Source organism: Sus scrofa, chromosome X (genome assembly GCF_054392235.1).
Source record: "Sus scrofa isolate SSC_HxYL_T2T_F1_AM1 chromosome X, Sscrofa_HxYL_maternal_Yorkshire_Landrace_v2.0, whole genome shotgun sequence".
Lineage (NCBI taxonomy): Eukaryota > Metazoa > Chordata > Mammalia > Artiodactyla > Suidae > Sus > Sus scrofa.
The window spans coordinates 11,507,162-11,526,480 of record NC_139401.1 but is presented as its reverse complement, the minus strand read 5'-3'; the positions used below and the strand labels follow the sequence as shown (position 1 = coordinate 11,526,480).

The following is a 19,319-nucleotide window of genomic DNA, read 5'->3' as shown; positions in this document are numbered from 1 at the left end:
ATCCTTAACCCACTGAGCAAGGGCAGGGACCGAACCCACAACCTCATGGTTCCTAGTCAGATTCGTTAACCACTGAGCCACAACTCCCTGTGCCATATTTTAGATCCCACCTATGTGACACATAGTATTTGTCTTTGTCTGTCTGACTTACTTCACTTAGTATGAGAATCTCTAGTTGCATCCATGTTGCTGCAAATGGCATTACTTTGTTTTTTTTTGTTTTTTTTTTTTTTTTTACGACTGAGTAGTATTCCATTGTGTGTATGCACCACATCTTCTTTATCCATTCCTCTAGATGGACATTTAGGTTGCTTCCATGTCTTGGCTATTGTGATTAGTGCTTCTGTGAACAAAGAGGTGTATGTATCTTTTCAAATTATAGTTTTATTCAGATATTTGCCCTGGAGTGGGATTGCAGATAATATAGTTAGAGGTGGTTTTTCTCAAGAAATACTAGAACACTGGAAAAGAGATGAATTCCTGCCTGTGGGTCAATTTTCAGTTACAACACTCGGTTTCTCATAACAGTGCCTTAACTGGTACTTAACTCAGTGGCACTTAGGACTAGAAACCATGCCAAGAGTAATTATTTCCCTCAGTAGATTTCAAAATATGTGATTAACAGATGAGAAAATGGCTGCCTCCAGCAGGGACACCATAGCCATTACTTGTGTAGAGGTTATTTCTATCTGGGAGTTCCCATTGTGGCACAGCGGAAACGAATCCGACTAGGAACCAAGAGGTTGCAGGTTTGATCCCTGGCCTTGCTCAGTGGGTTAAGGACTTAGCATTGCTGTGGCTGTGGTATAGGTCGGCAGGTGCAAGTCTGAATCGACCCCTAGCCTTGGAAACTCCATGTGGTGCGGTGTGGCCCTAAAAAGCAAAAAAAAAACCAAAAAAAAAATCATTTCTGTCTGATGAGGTGATTAGGTATAAAGTTACTCTTAAAGGATTTTCAAAACTTGTTAACTATCAGCTTTATTTTATTTTAAAATACACAAATATTTTGAACCATAGAATTTAAGGTGATTGGGTTTTTAAAACTCCACACAAAACAGACAAAGAAATTCATGCCAAATCAGTCGCTCCTGACTGCTAAGTCCATCTCCTAACATTACAATATTCAGGGTAAATGAAAAGAGCAATTATTAAAACTTCAATCAGAACAACCAACAGTCACCTGTAACATGCTGCTGTGATGGGCCAGTGGTACAAAGAATTTCAATGGCAAATGTGGAGCTCCCTTCAAAAACAAATCTGAATGGAGACAGCGAGCTGATACAAACATTCTACACCGGGGAAAAATACTCTCTTTGTGAATTGCGACAATCAACGGAATCAAATGGTGTTTTAGGGCGGGATGGGTCCCTAGCATGGTGACTTCGGCCAGACCTTCCAAGTCCAGGTTAGACCGGACTAGAGGGAAGGCTTCGGGCAGGGGCAGGAACGGGACTCGAGGCTGGGATAAGATGTCACATGCCAGGAACAGTGAGACCTGCTTGCGGGGAGCAGAGCTCGCTATCGGCACCACAGGAATCAGAACGAAAATACTTCAAGTCAGAACACAGACTCCCATGCACATGCATCATAGGGAGCTGCCCCTATTCTCTTAACAAGGCCCAGTCTGAGAAATTCACATCAGCACGAATCTGGAGAGCCAAGCTCCACCTCGGGTTGGGCCGAGGGCATCGGCAGCGTGCGGCTGCATTTTTCTTCAGGGTCCCTGCTCTGCGGTAGGAACTTGAGCAGCGCTGGCCACTTTTTAAAAAGCCTAACAGAACACCTGCCACTGGCCCAGGTCAAAGCTCCTGAGCACATCCCAAGGACTGTCAGGTCCACGTGTCTGTACTCCTGAGAAAAGAACAAGGGAAAAAGCACCTCTCTTCATATTTGAAGCTGAGTCCTTTCTCAGAGGTTGTTCAGACTCTTCTAGGTGAAATGCACAGGAAATACTACAGTTAAAGGAAAAACTAAGGTGTGCTTCTCCCTTCCCCAAGTGGAAAGAGGACTTAAAATGGTCAAGTGCAAGATGAAAACGGAACGCAGAAGAGCAAGTGCGGGGCAGCCTTTGCTAAGTGAGGTGGAGGTGTGACGAGCCACCTGCCGTTCCCGCGACATCATGAGTGATGTTCAGTTTGGGGGAAAGAGTTTAAGGTATTGCTTAGGAAACAAAAAACTAGCTGCTATTTTTGCATCTCTACCAAAGCAGTGGTTAGGATGTCCAGCGCCACCAGGCCACCTTCATCCTGTCCCACACGGCCGAGAGCGAATCCAAAGCGGGCCGGACGTCCAGGATGGTGAACTGGTAGTCCTGGTTGACCGCGCCGCCGTCGTAGTAGTCGATGACGTATCTGACTTCCGTCCCACAGCGGTTGACGATCCAATCGTGCCTGTCGAAAGGCAACTCGTACCTGGAATGCAAACAGGCCGGCGAGTGTGACAAAGCTCGCCGGGCGGGCGTTCAGCTCGGTTGAAGCCGCAGGGAAGACGGCGAAGCAGCGCGCGGAGAGGCCCCCGCCAGGGGCGACGTCTCACGGGAGGTCAGACCAGTCCAGGAGCTGCAGGACGGCAGGGCCGGGGAACCTGAGCCCCGATCAGAGGCCCAGAGGCCAGCGCGTCTGCTCTGAAGCGATCAACAACGGGAAAGCCAGCCAGGCCACCGAGGCGGGCTGGGGTCCGGCCGAACCGCAGAGGGGGAGCCGGGAATCCCGCCTCCACAGGGAGCGCTGAGCGCGCAGGTCAGAGAGCGAGCACGGGGAAGGGCAGGGGACCACTCGGCCCCATCCCGAGAAGGAGGCGGGAAGCAAGCCGCGCCACCCTTTGAAAGCCACCCACTGGCAGCGGCGGCGGCGGCCGCCTCCTTCCGGGAGGGCACGCGGCCTGCAGCTGAGAACCAAGGCCGTTTTTCAAGGTGGCACTGAAGTCCTTCGACTGTTTGGTTACGGTGCCAAGAGAGGGCAGACCCTGGCCAGGGGACTAGGGGACACTTCTGCACCGACACTCACCCCATCCAGGAACGAATTCTTGCCCTTGGTGAATACTCTTTCGCCTTCCCTCCAAACCGGAGCAGTGACGGGCCGCAAGGACACTCCCTAGAAATCCCCCCATAACAAGAGTCTATTAACACCTTTTTTTTTTCCTCTGGAAAACACGATGTTGCAGTTGCTCAATAATACACATTTTTTTTTCTGTATGCATTTTACAAAATAGCACATTTATAGAGAAAAGTAACTTCGAAAACTCAAAGAACTCCTATTTGTTGCAGAGCGTTCCATTGCTTCTGGATCAGTTCCACTTGCTCCCGTTCCTTCCAAATCTCTGCGCTGCTCTTTGCGGGAGCCAGGAAACAGGGCTTTCCCCCATGGTGTGGCTCGGGCGTACCCTCAGCAAACAAAGGCGCCAGGGACTGGGCATCCCGCTTCTCCCTCGCAGCGAGCAGCTGGGGTTTTTGCAGACGAACATAAGAAAACCCTATGCTCTTCTTTCATTTGAAACCAGTGAACAGCCTTCATGAAGAAAGAAAACGGCTGGGATGCCCAAGGAACTAAGGGCATCAGAGTTGGGCCAACTCTTTTAAGTAACTGCGCACAAGCTGCCAGTGGGGGGTGGGCGGGAACGGGGTTCCGCCTAGAAAACCCACTGGTCCTCTGGGCAGACCCTGGTCTTAGACGTCTTGGGTGCCGGCCAGCCCGCACCCCAGCACCGGGGCTCAGGACCGGGCTAGCACGAGGCACACAGCAGTGTCCCCCGGGAGAGAGTGGTAAATACAGGAGGTCACGTATCTGGGCAGCTGCTGTCCTTGCTAGGCCTGGACGGGTCTCTCTGACGAGCTGGGAGGGAGAAAAGCCCTCAAGCGTGACGGGCCCCCAGGTGAGGTCTCACTGGGAACCATTTGTCTTCTCGCTTTAGGAACTGCTCGTGAGTGCCTCTTCCCAAGGGTCACAGCAAAGAAGTCAGCTCAGCCCGGGCAGTTCTCCTGCAGGCCGTGGTGTGTGTCTTTAAAAGGCTGACTGGAGGGAGTTCCCATCCTGGCTCAGAAGGATACGAACCTGATTGGTATCCACGAGGATGCAGGTTCGATCCCTGGCCTCGCTCAGTGGGTTAAGAATCTGGCATTGCCGTGAGCTGGGGTGTATGTAGGCCAGCGGCTGCAGCTCCCATTCGACCCCTAGCCTGGGAACTTCCATATGCCTCAGGTGCAGGTGTGGCCCAAGGAAAAAAAAATAAACAAAAGCTGACTTAATTTTACAGATGTCTGGAAAATGACTCTAAATTGAGACTGAAACTGAATTTTCCTTTCCCCTCTTCTCCTTGCTCACAGTCAGGCTGCATGTACTTAGCAGTGGCCTCCGTGACAGCGTGCTTTCAGCACGAGTGGCTACAGGTACTTGTGGTCCCCTTGTGAGCAGGGCAGGAGGACTCTTGGCAGTTTCGGGGACAGAGCAGAAACGTGGTTGTGGCGCTGAATCTGTCCCAGGCCCAGGGCCCAGCCAGTGCCACCCAGACAGTGAACTTCAGGTTCCAAATATGAAAAACAGCACACCTTAAAAATCATAAAGTGGATTTTAGCCAAGAAATGAATCAATCACATTCTGTCATGAATTGAAAACGTGAGCTGCCAACGCTGATAGGATCTGGCTCTAGAGAGATGTGCCCTGCCCCCGGCCTTCTCCAGGGGGAGCCCCCAAACTGGCATCATTTTGGAAATGCACAGTCTGGGCCCCGCCCCAGACCGACTGAGCTAGAAACCCTGAGGGTGGGGCCCAGCGCTGGGAATTTTAACAAACCCTCTAGGTGATGGTGATGCAGCTCAAGCATGAGGCCCAGGGCTCTGCACACCGTGGTGGCCCATCAGCACACACTCACAACTGCATTTAGCCAGCCTCCCCCAGACGAAGGACCGCGTGCAAAGACAGCTCCTGGTGCCAAGTCCTAATGGGGATCCAGTAAATGCTGCTAAGTGAACAAAACTGTTTTTCTGAGCTTTCTTGGGGCAGAGAAGATTTTAGAATATGCCATCCCTCCCCGTGCATTGCTCTTGGGGGCCCGTGGCTCCCTGGCCCCTCCCCTTGAATCTGGGCAGGCTTGTGACACTATGGGACTTCCCAGACCAGGTCATCAAAGGAGATGCAGCTTCCGTGGAGCTTTCTGGAACTCTAGCTCCGGGCACCCTGCCACCATGGTGGGAAGAAGCCAAAGCAGCCACATTTAGAGGCCATGGGCAGGTGTCCTGGCCGCCAGCCGGCATCACCTACCAGGCCAGTAAAGGAGGCGTTCAAAGGACTCCAGCCCATGGCTGTCAGGCCATCCCCGACCACTGAATCTTGGTGGCTGAGACCCCACGCATCAGGGAGCAGGGACAAGTCATCCCTGCTCTGTCCCTTCTGCCCTTGGGACTCACTGAACTCATGAGCACAATGAAGTGGCTGCCGTTTGACACGACTGAGTGGGGTCGTGTGTCACAGGAGTCACTGGAACCGGCCTGCTGTTTTATTACAATAGCACACTGAATAAAACTGTCTGTATTTCTTTTCATAGAAAGCGTCTGTGAAATTAGAAAGGTGCTGGAAGGTGGTTTTTTTTTTTTTTTTTTAAGATCTCAAACACACTTACGCGGCGTGAAGGGCTTCCCACTTCAAGATCTCCTTCCAAGCCTGCTCGTTATTCTGGTTGTGAATTCGGATGATGTTGTACATGTCTTTCTGACTAATATCCTCCTCCTTCCACTTCCACCTAGGAGAGAACGGTTGGTAACACGTGCCAAACATTACTGAGCAGGCCATGCAGTCAGTTCACGGAGTCGCCAAAAATCAGGTTTCCGCAAATATCAAGGATCCATCTCTTTTTTAGGGGACACTTTTTCAATGAGTATCACAGACTCCTTAACCTGTTCTGAGTATTTTAATTCGTAGTGTTACTTTTCTTTCTTTATTACCGGCTGTGATGGGTTAATTCTATGTCATCTTGACTGGGGGGCGGGGGGAGGCGGCAGATGTTTGGCCAAACCTTATTCTGTATGAGATGAACATTTACGTGGGCAGAAAATGTCCACATCTCATCAGCCAAAGGCCTGAACAGAACAAAAAAGGCTGAGCCTCCTCCAAGCAAAAAAAAAAAAATTCTTCCTGCCTGCCTTCCAACAGGGACAATGGGTTTTTTTTCCAGCCTTTGGACTTGAATTGAAATACCGGCTCTCCTGGGTCTGTGGCCTGCAGAGTAGATGGTGGGACTTCGCGGTCTTCATAACTGTGAGTCGGTTCCTTATCATAAATGTCTTTATACATATAGAGAGATGTATAGATCCTGTTAGTTCTGTTTCTCTGGAGAATACTGACTAATATGCCGGCCTTACACTTGAATTTGGTCTGAAACATCAGTTATTATAACCTGAGTAACTGGGAGTTCCCGCTGTGGCTCAGTGGTAACAAACCCAACTAGTATCCATGTGGAGGTGAGTTCAATCCCTGGCCTTGCTCACTGGGTTAAGGATCCCGCATGGCTGTGGCCGTGGTGTAGACTGGCAGCTGCAGCTCCGACTGGACCCCTAGCCCGGGAACCTCCATATGCTGAGGGTGTGGCCCTAAAAAAAAAAAAAAAGTGAGTAACTTATAAAAACTTACTGTACATTTGGGGGATAAAAACCTCTGTGGCATGTAATTCGTAGATGAATCTACCAAGCACATCTGTATTCACAGTGGCCCGTTCACTCACCCTTTCCTTAACATCGCATTCCAGAACATCTGCTCGGAAGGATAAACCCACTTTTTATCTGAATCTGCCCTCGGGATAGACGACTCCTCTCGCACAGTAGATAGTGCAAACGGCTGATCAGGGGCTGGCGTCTGATTAGGTGGTGGCATCTAAATAAAACAAGTGGGTTTAGGCAAAAAGATGGTAGAGGCACAGAGGGGGACCAAGCAATATAATTGACTCCTTCCTGGAAAGGAGAGGGTGACACAGCCAGCCCAGGTTTCAGTCCTCTTAGATGGGCCGGCTGTGTGGAAGAGTCAGGCCTAGAGCTGCTCTCCCTTGTCCTCGGAGTTCTCATGCGTGGTAAATACAGCACTGAAAATTTTGGCCTGTTTCTCCTCAAGGATTCGAAAGTAAAAACTAAGAGCATGACGGGCCGGCAGGGCTGCAGAGCTTTCTAGGCTGGGCTCTTTGACAACGTCCGCTCTTCTGAGGATGAGGCTCATAGAATATGTGCACAACACTGTCCCCCTCCCCCGCCCCCCCCCCTTTTTTCAGAATTTTTCTTTTTGGCCGGGCCTGGGAGATTCGCGGGCCAGGGACTAAAGCAGCAGCACAGCGTGACAGCGCCAGATCCTTAAAGCACTGCGCCCCAAGGGAACTCCCCATCCGCTTCTTCCGCATGGTCTTTACGTTTAGGATCCTGCTTCTGCTTTCAGCCTTTGGGCTGAATGCGTAACGCATGACCATGGACATCCCAACACGGGCACCGAAGCAGGGGCAGCAGATCACCATGGCAACCCCTGGACTCACCACGACATCTGGGGCCAGACGACTTCCGGTTTTGGGGGCCCCTTGTGAGAGCACGGTAGGAAACCGAGCAACATGCCTGGCCTCTACCCAACTCTCGCTCTCCTCCAGATGGGACAACCCCACCAGGCAAAATCACCCGAGGCTGGGAACCAACCACTGACCTCGAACTCCTTCTTGGGTTGAAAGTTGCGAGTTCCCATTGTGTGGCTCAGCGGTAATGAACCCGACTAGATCCGTGAGGATGCGGGTTCGATCCCTGGCCTCACTCAGTGGGTTAAGATTCTGGCATTGCTGTGCTGTGGTGGAGGTCAGCAGCTTCAGCTCTGATTTGACTCCTAGCCTGAGAACCTCCATATGCCGCGGGTGTGGCCCTAGCAAAGCAACACCAAAAACAACAAGGCTCTTCTAGGAGATGCACATTCCTGCCTTCCTGAAGCCTCCATCACAACAGAGCCCCAGAGCCCCTGGCTGGATGACAGCTGTGCTTTAGAGCCGGGTGTGCTGGGCACGCCCAGCACAGCGTTAAGCACACAGGCCAGAGGCAAGTGCGGATTCCGTCCGGACTCCGCCGCCTCCGAGTGGAGTGACGTGGGGCAAAGTGCTCCCCACCTCTCAGCATTGTCGGCTCCAGAGCGGGGACACTGCCAGTGGCGGATGCATGGAGCTATGCGGATGGCAGGAGCCTGGGTGGTGCCAGGCGGGAGGGCTGCACATGGGACCAAACGAGAAGTTAGTTCAGTCTTGTTCACATCCTTGCTTCGTGTAACCACCCCGTGGGCTTGGAGCCTGGGTCTGTAGGATTCCAGAAGGCCTGTGTTCTGGCCTAAAGCATCATCTACCAGTCTGCTTTCTGACAAGATCTGGAGACATTTCTGGGTAGAGGCCAGGGATGCAGGGATGTGGCTCAACCCCTCCACTGCCCAGGACGGCCCCACAGGGACCATCTAGCCTCTGTGTCAACAGTGCCAGAGGGGAGAAACCCTCAGCTCCTCCTTCTTCCTCGACATGGCAGCCTCCTCATAGCTCGGGAAGGTCACTACTGGTGGCAGAGATGAAACGTGTGTGTTCTCCCAGACCCATCGAATCTGCCGGCACCTTGATCTTGGACTTCCCAGCCTCGAGAACCTGAGGAATCATTATCTTTTGCTTCGAAGCCATGCAGCCTATGGTATTCTGTTATTTATACACACACACACACACATATATGGCCCCCCCTTCTTTTCCAAAAATAATTTTTCCAGTTCCCTCAAATGCTGCTTGGTTTGCTGAATACTTTGGGTAATCCTGTGGCCTTGTAAAGGACAGGTCTGAGTCTTGTCTTTCCATTAATTAAAATGTGATTCAAAACAGGAAGCATAATTCCCTCTGCTGTCCGACTGCCGCAAAACACAGTGAGGCCACTGCTGGCTGCCACAGGTTGCTGTGCTGCATTGCAGGCTGGCGCCCGGCTGTGCCTTAAGATATGCCCTGGTCTTGTGGTGTGTCTGCGAGGTTTCCCAAGACCAGAAACACCTTTCTGGGGAGTTCCCGATGTGGCATATTGGGTTAAGAACCCGACTAGTGTCCATGAGGACGGGTTCCGTCCCTGGCCTTGCTCAGTGGGTTAAGGATCCAGTGTTGCCGTGGCTGTGGTGTAGGTCGGCAGGTGCAGCTCCAATTCGACCCCTAGACTTATACCTTACGGCACATGAAAGTTCCCTAAAAAGCAAAAGCAAAAGCAAAAACAAAAAAACAAAACCCAAAGAAGAACCTGCCACTTTTCTGAAGCCTAGCTGCATTCCTAATTGAATTTCCCCCTTGCCGAATAACTCAATCCCCAAAGGACATGTCCTCTGGCATGGTCTGTAGGATCCGCCTGCTCTGGCACTTGGGGATCGCCCTTCATTTTCCAAGGTGCTCTCTGAAACTACAACTAGTGATGTGCTCTAGATTTTTCACTGTAGATGGGAAGCCGGACAGAAGAATCAAGCCCAGCTCTTGGTCCTGGGAGCCTGTCAAAGCATCTCTGCATCACCACTTTAGCAAGGGGGGGGGGTCCGGATTACCAGGTTGGAGGGATCCAGCTTGTCCCTGTTCTCAGCCAGCGTGCCGGTGACGGGACACTGCACGTACTCGTAGGCGCGATCCTGGTGTGCAGGCACCGAGTTCGTTGTGCTCCCACAGGCTGAGTCCGATGGCTCTGTGCTCACTGGACAGCCTGAAACAAATCCGGGTTAAAGACAGCATCCCCACAAAGGCAGGACATCTGGCTCTCTCAGTCTGGGCCCCGACGAGCTGAATGTCTCACCAGCGAGCACCAGCACAGGCACGGCCGCGTTTCTACCCTTCACAGCTGCCAAGGGCTACGCGAGCCGACATTCCAGCATCCTGAAGACCAGGAGAAGGTTCGACACATTTGCTTTCCCCTTGAAAGAGAAGGGGGTCCGCGTTCTCTGACGGTGCCCTTCCCCTAGTGAAAATAACCCCCGGAGTCTCAGCACTGACAAGGGCAGGTCCTGCCCACACCAGGGCTTTAGGAAGGGGTGGAAGGGAGCTGCTGTGAGCTGCTGCCGAGGAACCTTGCTGGGGCCTGGGCCACAGTGCCTGGGTCTCCCTGACCTTCTAGTCCTCAATTCCAGACAAGACCCAACTCCAACCAAGACACAGGAGGCCAGGCCTTCACTGCTGATGCCTTTTGTCAGATACTGGGGACAGGAGAGGAAGATGAGCAGTCAGAATGCCATTCTGCTTGTGCTTTTGCTCCAGGACAAAAACAAGGCACAGAAAATGACCACCTGGCTGAGGCTCTATTCCCTGTCTGTAGACAGCAAGGTCTTGAAGCAAAGGCACGCGTTAAAGAAAACATCCCCCAATCCATGGAGGAGCCGGATGTCACTTAAGAGGAAAGGTCTGCCCCTGCGAGAACAGCATTGGAAAGACCAGCCAATGGCCAAGGATCCAGGGTGCTGATGGAAGCAAGCATGCCGACCTTCGGAGAAGGCGGTATAGACCCGGGAGAGGGGGCAGGCATCGGGAGGGCTACCACCCAGGAAGACAGCCGCTTGTGCAAAGAAAGCCTTATCTTAGGTGGCAGCAGTTAACAGCAGGACTACAGTGAGTGCCGGATGCTCTATGTGAAAAAGATGAGTTTCCTCTTCTTCTCCCAGACCCTCATTCCTAGGACCCTGTACCGCCATCTACTTGAGGGATGGAGGGGAACTCATACCCCTGCCCCCCACTGCCATTCCAAGCGCCAGTCTCTTCTGGGTCACTGAGCCCAGCCGGGTGTTGGAAAGAAAGTCCTGTTTATGCTTTTCAGAGTATATAGCCAGGAACCCCTCCAGTCCCCTACCAGTACCCACATTCTTTCCTAATGCAAAGTCACCTGACAGCTCTGCCGGATACCCAGCAATGAAATCAAACCATAGACAGGGCTCTGTGCTTTCCCGGGATGCTCAGAGCAGGCTCGCACCTGCTTCCTCTCCACTCCTGTATGGAGAAACCCAGGGAGAGCACCCCACTGGGCCTTTTCCAAGGTCCCAGAGTTTTCTCTGGCTTGGCCGTCTACTACTAGCTGTGTGATGTGTAAGTTTCCTTAGCTATAACATAAGGGAAAGCCTACCACGCAGGATTAGGAGAATGAGGATGTGACCTCGGTTAGGTAAAGGATTTTTGTCTCTTTTAGACACTGCTGTTCATCCAGTGCAAAACCAGACACATAGAACCCAGCAGTGCTTGGCACAGAGCGAGCAAGGAGCACATCCCTGATGACTGACCGAGGAAATGAACGAACGCACCCCAAGCAAGTGGCTCACTCAGTATAAGCAGGCTACTCTGCTTCCTCCCCTCAAGTCTGGAAACAAGTCGCACGTCAGGCAGACTGAGGCCGGACTTTTACAGAGACCATCTAAAGCGAAAAGTGGACCTGCGAAAGATGAAAGGCAGCATTTCCATTTCTAACCTTTGCACCTAAAGAGTGAGCAGCACGTCCATCATGCAGTGACTTATTTTTACATAAAGAGCACCCAGCGGATGAAGGAGTAAAGCTGTCCCAATAAAGAAAGACAGCTGGATCTAGACCAAGGTTTTTGGGCCTGGGCAATCCTGACATTCGGCGTCGAAGGATACTGTGTGGTAGGGGCTGCACTGTTCACTGTACAGTTATTAGCAGAACTCCTGGCTTCTACTCATTAGATGAACCCTCTCCAATCAGTTAGAAGCATGGCGTCGGGGGGGAAAGGGGAAGACTGCCTCCTAGGGAGAGACGCCCGCAAACTTTGAAGGTGGGAGCCGATACATGGAGTAGTCCCTACCCTCGCCTGCGCGATCTCAATCATCACAATAACTATGAGTAACAACATAAGGACCAGATCCAGGTCGCCTTGCCCCCGGGCCTAGGAGCCAGGTCGCCTTGCCCCCGGGCCTAGGAGCCTCACTAGCATGCTCCATTGCCTCTAAATTCTTTTGCGAGTTCTCTTTTGTCTTTATTTTTTAGACAAACGATTACCTTTCGTGTTCCCTTCATGCATTGGACATCCTGAAGGCGGGGAAGCTGTCTGATGATCTGAAGCATTTGGGGTCTGAACTGCAACGGCTGGGGTAGATGCAGACAAACCCATGGCTGGGATCGCAGTGCTGAATCCAAACAGTTCTAAAATCACGTGTCAAAGCAAAGAGACAGATTAATGCTGATGTCTGGGCTCCAACTACTCCCTTAGTATTCTTAATCTGGCCAATCCTTGTTTTTCCTCCCTGTCATCCTTATGGAAATATACCGGGCAGGGAATCCATTTCGAGGGACAGCTTTAACATATTTGCTCCCTTTGGGAAATACTACTGTGAAATCTAACCCACCTTTGGGGACACGTTTCTGAGGGGGTGCGGATTTTGGTGGTGAGGTGAGGAGGTCCCTGAAAAACCGCGTCACATCAAGGGAGTGTTGTCCGGGGGTTGGGGGGAAGGGGGTTCTAGGTGGTGATCCGATAGGAAAGAGGGAGCCCAGTTGAGTGCAGACTAGACCCCTCGGCCCAGGGGCTTAGCGAGAGGTAGGGGTCTGGGAAGGGTCTGGCGCAGAAGAGAAGAGAAAAAGGAAGGAAAGGACAGTTAGCGTGCCAGGCGCAGCCCAAGTCTTCCTCGCACGGTCCCCGCGCGTGCCACCGTCCAGTCCCCGGATCCCAGATCCCACCCGTCTCAGCCAGCCCGCCCTGCGCACCTGACTCCTGTCCCGGGCTGCTGGCCCCGATTCTAAAAGCCAACTCCGGCCGGGGCTGGCAGCGACCCGCCGCCGTAACCTTCCCGTCGCTGGGTCACCGCTGTTACCCGGGTCACCGCCGGCTCTCGCGCGCGCCGCTACTTCCTCTTCCGAAGGCGGGACTTCCGGGCGCGTGGGCAGGTGGCGCGCGGACTAAAGAGGAAGAGCTTTCGTCAATCACGATGGTCAGGCCCCGCCCCTCCTTCCTCGGCCTATGAGTGCGAGCCCCCGCCTTCCGGCCCCGCCCCTCCTGGCCAGAGCGGGAGGAGAGAAGTTGAGGTTGCGCCTGAGAGTCGCCCGAGAGCAAGGCTTTCTGCTGTAGATGTTTTAAGCCACGGTGGCGTTGCTTTAGAAGCATTTTAAAATGTCTGTCTTTTAAATAGTCTCCAGTCAGCTTAAATTATAGTGATGACTCAAGAAACATCAGTAGGTGTGCGGAATTGTGGCCAACTCTGGAGATCCAAAAATGAACAAAATAAGTCCTGGCTCCCCAGGTCTACCTAACTGGGTGTGTGGATTTGAAGGTCTGTATTTTCGCTTCCCTGTAACGGAAATTTAGTATTTTTTTCCCCATCAAGAGTGCAGTAACAGATCCTGGTAGTGTTAGGTTAGCTATGTAGGGACCGACAGCAATCACAGAGAAATTGTCACATGTGACTGTTGTTTCTGTCTCAAAGTACCGTTCCTCACTCTTTGGAAATTAAAGTAGGTTTATCTTGTTATTTAAAGTGTTGATAAGAAGCATTTGTCATTCTGTATCACCATAGCGGGTCTGTGAAGTCTCTGCCCAGGAATTGCTCTCTGCCTAAGAGAATTGCTTCAGGCAAAAATCACATTCCCTCTCTGGGGACCAGCTGCAGCCTCTGAGGATGTTTTCTTAAAACTTCATTATTTCCTTTATTTACTTATTTCTATTAAAGTATAGTTGGTTTACAGTGTTGTGCCAGTTTATGCTTAGAGCATAGTGACCCAGTCATACATATATATACATTCTCTTTCTCATACTATCTTGCATCGTGTTCCATCCCAAGAGACTGGACATAGCTCCCTGTGCTGTACAGTAGTAGGACCTCATTGCTTACCCATTCTAAATGTGATAGTTTGCATCTACCAACCCCCAATTCCCTGTCCATCCCACTCACTCTCCCCTCCTCCTTGGCAACCACAAGTCTGTTCTCTATGTCTTTGAGACAGTTTCTGTTCTATAGATGGGTTACTTTGTGCCATATTTTAGATTCCACATATAAATGATATCATACGGTATTTGTCTTTCTGACTTCACTTAGTATGAGAATTTCTAGTTCCATTCGTGTTGCCACAGATGGCCTTATTCTGTCCTTTTTCATGGCTGACTAGTATTTCGCTGTGTGTATGTACCACATCTTAACCCTTTCTTTGTCGATGGACATCTTGGTTGTTTCCATGTCTTGGCTATTGTGAATAGTGCTGCAGTGAACATAGGGGTGCATGTATCTTTTTGAATGAAAGTTTTCTCTGGATATATGCCCAGGAGTTGGATTGCGAGATCATGTGGTAGTTGTATATTTAGTTTTCTGAGGAACCTCCATACTGTTTTCCATAGTGGTTTTATAAATTTATATTCCCACCAACAGTGAAGAAGTGTTCCCTTTTCTCCACACCCTCTCTAGCATTTGCCATTTGCAGACTTTTTGGTGTTGGCACTTCTGCCCAGTGTGAGGGGGTACCCCACTGTAGTTTTGATTTGCATTTCCATAATAATTAGTGATGTTGAGCATCTCTGACATTGAGCCCCTAGCCTCAAGGGGCCAACTCAGAAGGACCATCCCAGCTTCAGAGCTGCTCATAGGATCAGCTGAGGTTTCCATTGTGACTGCAGCACAGTTCAATTACTCCCTTTGCCCAGTCTTTCCAGCACTCTCTCAAAGTTGTTCATGAGAGCATCTATATGCACAAATTTGTAGAGTCTCAGCCATTTTAATAAATGTAATTATTTAGGTTTAGTAAGGCCAGATTAAGAAATAGTTGCCATTAAAAAGATAGTTTAGGGGAGTTCCTCTTGTGGCTCAGCAGGTTAAGGACCTGACTAGTATCCATGAGGCTGTGGGCTCAATCCCTGGCCTCGCTCAGTGGGTTAAGGATTCAGCATTGCCGCAAGGTGTGTTGTAGGTTGCAGACATGGCTTGGATCCTGCATTGCTGTGGCTGTGGCATAGGTCAGCAGCTGTAGCTCTGATTCGACCCCTAGCCTGGGAACCTCCTTATGCCATGGGTGCTGCCCTAAAAAAAAATAAAATAAAAATAAAAAAGATAGTTTAGGCGTTCCCTTGTGGCAGAGTGGGTGAAGTATCTGATGTTATCATTGTAGCGCCTTGGGTCACTGCTATGGCAAGGGTTTGATCCCTGGCCTGGGAACTTGCACATGCTGCAGGCGCAGCCAGTGTGAATATATATGGTTTATTCTATTCATAAGTCCCAAGAGAGGGAGTACACATTACATCCTGGGGCACCATGGGCAAGGCAGGGATAAGCAGGTTTAAGATTGGCTAATTTGAGTAATTTCAGTTGTCTAGTACCTGGTCCTGGAGTGATTAGGGCAAGTATATAGTGGTCCAGAGTATGAAACTATTTTTTTTAGGCATGTGTCCACAGCATGTCGAAGTTCCTGGGCCAGGGATCGAACCCACACCACAGCAGCGACCCCAGCCATTGTAGTGACAATGCTGTATCCTTAACCCATTGCACCACAAGAGGACTCCCAGTGGTCCAGAGTATGAGATCCAATAAGGGAGGTGGTTGGAGTGTCGGGGTTTAGCTGCTCAAGTAGGAGAACTGACCAACCTCTAGCCAGAGCCTTAAAATGGGGTCAAGACAGCATTTAAAAAACTGTATCATGTTGATGTATATTTCCTGGGGAACCTAGCCTTTAACAATCAAATCTTTTTGTTTAATATGTTGGTAACTATTACTTCAGTATACCAATAGACCCTTGAACAACATGGGCTTGAGTTGCACATGTCCATTTATATGCGGATTTTGCTTTCAATAAATACTACAGTACTCCATGGTCTGGGGTTGGTGGAACCACGGATATAGAAGGCCAACTATGGGACTTGAGCATCTTTGGATTTTGGTATCAGTGGTGGGTCCTGGAACCAAGCCTCCACGGATGCGTAGGGGCGACTATAATTGATTTCTTTTGTAATTTCTTGTATTTCGTTTGTGCATGTAAAAATATTATTCCAAAAAGATACTCAGAGACTTCACCAGATTCCCAAAAGGCACATGGCACAAAAAGGGCAAACCTTTGGTATTGAAGAGTCAGGCATGCAAACAAATAACCATATTTATATCTCAGTATATGTATGTGCAGCCTCTTCCTGGGTGAAAAGGAAGAAGTGACAATTGTAAGGGTGATGGGCAGGAAGTGGATAGAAAGGAAACAGTGAGTAACAAGAAGGCTTTATAGAGAAGAAGCTGCTAATGCCGGGTGTTACAGGAAGAGTGGTAGGTTGGTGAGAAGACTGTGGCAGGGCCCTTTCAACCTCAGTGTCAGCTCTGTGAAGGCAAAGACTTACTGCTCTTTGTTCCTTGTTTGTCCCTTCGTGTTCCAGGCAACAAGCTAACACAAACATGCACGCACAAACAAACATATCCCTCCCCTCTGCCAATAGTTATATGCAATTTTGGATAAATCATGGTTTATTATTTACAGGTTTTAGCAGGAAAGCCATCGGCTTTTCTCTATTGAGCATTACATTGGCTGTGGGTTTGTCATAAATGGTTTTTATTATGGTAAGGTATATTCATTCTATACCCACTTTGCTAAGAATTTCTTTCTGTCCGTCTGTCTTTCTTTCCTTCCTTCCTTTCTTTCTTTCTTTTTTTCTTTCTTTCTTTCTTTCTTTCTTCCTTCCTTCCTTCCTTCCCTCCTTCCTTCCTTTCCTTTCCTTTCCTTTCCTTTCCTTTCCTTTCTTTCCTTTCTTTCTTTTCTTTCTTTTCTTTATTTCTTTCTTTTTTGCCGTACCAGTGTCATATGGAGGTTCCCAGGCTAGGGGTCTAATCGGAGCTGTAGCCGCCGGCCTACGCCAGAGCCACAGCAACGCAGGATCCGAGCCACGTCTGCGACCTACACCACAGCTCACAGCAACACCGGATCGGTAACCCACTGAGCAAGGGCAGGGATCGAACCCGCAACCTCATGGTTCCTAGTCGGGTTCGTTAACCACTGCGCCACGACAGGAACTCCCTAGAATATCTTTCCATTTCTTTGAATCTTCTTTCATTTCCCTGATTAATGTTTTACAGTTCTCAGCATATAAGTCTTTCCACCTCCTTGGTTAGGTTTATTCCTAGGTGTTTAATTTCTTTGGGTGTGATTTTAAAAGGTATTGTATATTTTTATTCCTTTTCTAATATTTCATAGTTAGCATACTGGAATGCAACTGATTTCTGAATGTTAATCTGTGTCCTGCTACTTTGCTGAATTTGTTGATCATTTCAAGTAGTTTTTGTGTGGAGTCCTTAGGGTTCTATATATAGTATCATGTCTTCTGCATATAACAACAATTTTACCTCTTCTCTTCCAATTTAGATACCTTTTATTTCTTTTGTTTGTCTGATTGCTATGGCTAGGACTTCCAATACTGTGTTGAACAAAAGTGGTGAGCATGGGCATCCTTGTCTTGTTCCAGGTTTTAGTGGGAAAGATATCAGCTTTTCTCTATTGAGTATTATATTGCCTGTGGGATTGTCATAAATGGCTTTTATTATGTTAAGGTATATGCCCTATATACTCACTTTGAGAAGAATTTGTTTGTTTGTTTGTTTGTTTTTTGCTTTTTAGGGCCACATCAGTGGCATGTGGAAGTTCCCAGGCTAGGGCTCAAGTTGGAGCTACAGCTGCCAGCCTATGCCACAGCCATAGCAACACAGTATCTAAGCCATATCTGTGACTTACACCACAGCTCATGCGCAATGCTGAATCCTTGACCCACTGAGCGAGGCCAGGGTTCAAGTCTGTGTCTTCATGGATTCTAATTGTGTTTGTTTCCACTGTGGCACAGTGGGAACTCCTGATAAGAGTTTTTATTATGAATGGATGTTGGATTTTGTCAAATGCTTTTTCTAAATCTGTTGAGATGATCATGTGGTTTTTGACTTTTCTTTTGTTAATGTGGTCTGTGACATTGATTGATTTGCTTATGTTGAACCATCTTTGTGAACTTGGAATGAATCCTGCTTGGTCATGGTGTATGATCTTTTTTATGTGTTGTTGGATTTGGTTGGCTAAAATTTTGTTGCGAATTTTTGCGTGTATATTCATCCAAGATATTGGCCTGTAATTTTCTTTTTTGGTAGTGTCTTTTGTCTGGTTTTGGTATTAGGGTGATGGTGGCTTTATGGAATATTTTTGGGAGTGTTCCTTCTTCTTCAATCTTTTGGAAAAGTTTGAGAAGGATAGGTATGAGTTCTTCTTTGTATGTTTGGTAGAAGTTGCCTGTGAATCCATCTGGTCCTGAACTTTTGTATGTAGAGGGATTATTTTTATTACATATTCAATTTCTTTTCTAGTGCTTGTTCTGTTCAAATGATCAATTCCTCTTGATTCCGTTTTGGTGGGTTGTATATCTCTAGAAAGTTGTCCATTTCTTCTAGTTATCAAATTTGTTGGCATATAATTGTTCATAGTAGTCTCTTATGGTTTTTTGTATTTCTGCGGTATCCACTTGTATTTCTCCTTTTTCATTTATTGTTATGTTTACTTGGTTTTCTCTCTCTCCTTCTTGGTGAGTCTGGCCAGAGGTTTGTCAATTTTGTTTACCCCTTCAAAGAACCAGCTCTTGGTTTTATTGCTTTTTTTTCTATTTTTTAAAAATCTATTTTATTGATTTCCTCTCTGATCTTTATGATTTTCTTCCTTCTGCTGACTTTAGGTTTTGTTTGTTCTTTTTCTAATTCTTTTAAGTGTGAGGTTAAGTTTTTGATTTAAGATTTTTCTTCTTTTTTGAGGAAGGCCTGTATCGCCTTCCCTCAGAACTGCTTTTGTGGCATTCCATAGATTTTGTGGGGTTTTTTTTTTGGGGGGGCGCTTTTTAGGGCCGCACCTGTGGCACATGGAGGTTCCCAGGCTAGGGGTCGAATCAGAGCTGTAGCCACCAGCCTACACCACAGCTACAGCAATGCTGGATCCGAGCTGCATCTGCGACCTACACCACAGCTTATGGCAATGCTGAATCCTTAAACCACTGAGCAAAGTCAGGGATCGAACCTGCAACCTCATGGTTCCTTGTTGGGTTCATTGACTGCTGAGCCATGACAGGAACTCCACATCCCATAGATTTTCAAAGGTTGTGTTTTCACTATCATTTGTCCTGAGGTATTTTTAAATTTCCCTTTTGATTTCCTCATTGACCCATTTGTTTTTTAGTAGCATGTTGTTTATTCTCCATGTATTCAGTTTTTCTCATTTCTTTTCCTGTGATTGATTTCTACCTTCATGCCATTGTAGTCAGAGAGGGTGCTTAAAATAATTTCTATACTCATAAATTTATTGAGGTTAGTTTTGTGCCCCATTATGTGGTCAGTCCTAGAGAATGTTCCATGTG

General features: G+C 48.7%; 2 protein-coding genes across 6 annotated transcripts in view; one reads left to right on the top strand and one right to left on the bottom strand.

Annotated features, from left to right (window-relative positions):
* Positions 1–19,319, top strand: part of MID1 (midline 1) — a 668,331-nt gene that overhangs the window by 10,605 nt on the left and 638,407 nt on the right. For 2 of the 4 annotated variants that reach the window (XM_085007319.1, XM_021080487.2), the window contains exon 2: positions 6,166–6,248. The gene's annotated coding sequence lies outside the window, so the exon portion shown is untranslated. Of the gene's footprint in view, positions 1–6,165; positions 6,249–12,998; positions 13,258–19,319 lie in introns of those variants that run through there. The other 2 variants (XM_085007321.1, XM_085007311.1) reach the window with 1 other exon arrangement.
* Positions 953–12,842, bottom strand: HCCS (holocytochrome c synthase). Of its 2 annotated transcripts, none has more exons than XM_085007326.1 (7): positions 12,695–12,842; positions 11,990–12,133; positions 8,629–9,700; positions 6,712–7,851; positions 5,614–5,733; positions 3,006–3,092; positions 953–2,411 (listed from the first exon to the last, which is right to left on the bottom strand). In XM_085007326.1, the coding sequence occupies exons 4-7, from the start codon at positions 6,858–6,860 to the stop codon at positions 2,213–2,215; spliced, it is 555 nt and encodes a 184-aa protein (XP_084863452.1). In that variant the 5' UTR covers positions 6,861–7,851; positions 8,629–9,700; positions 11,990–12,133; positions 12,695–12,842; the 3' UTR covers positions 953–2,212. The 2 variants fall into 2 exon arrangements, with proteins under 2 accessions (XP_084863452.1, XP_003134971.3); XM_003134923.6 differs by having other exon boundaries at positions 6,712–6,860; positions 9,549–9,700.

Coding starts and splice junctions, on each gene's coding strand:
- HCCS (XM_003134923.6), bottom strand. CDS start 12,101: ATGGGTTTGTCTGCATCTACCCCAGCCGTTGCAGTTCAGACCCCAAAT. Junction 6,861..9,548: donor AGCTGGATCCCTCCAACCTG/GTAATCCGGACC, acceptor TGTTTTATTTAG/ATGCCACCACCTAATCAGAC. Junction 5,734..6,711: donor AATGCGATGTTAAGGAAAGG/GTGAGTGAACGG, acceptor GTTCTCTCCTAG/GTGGAAGTGGAAGGAGGAGG.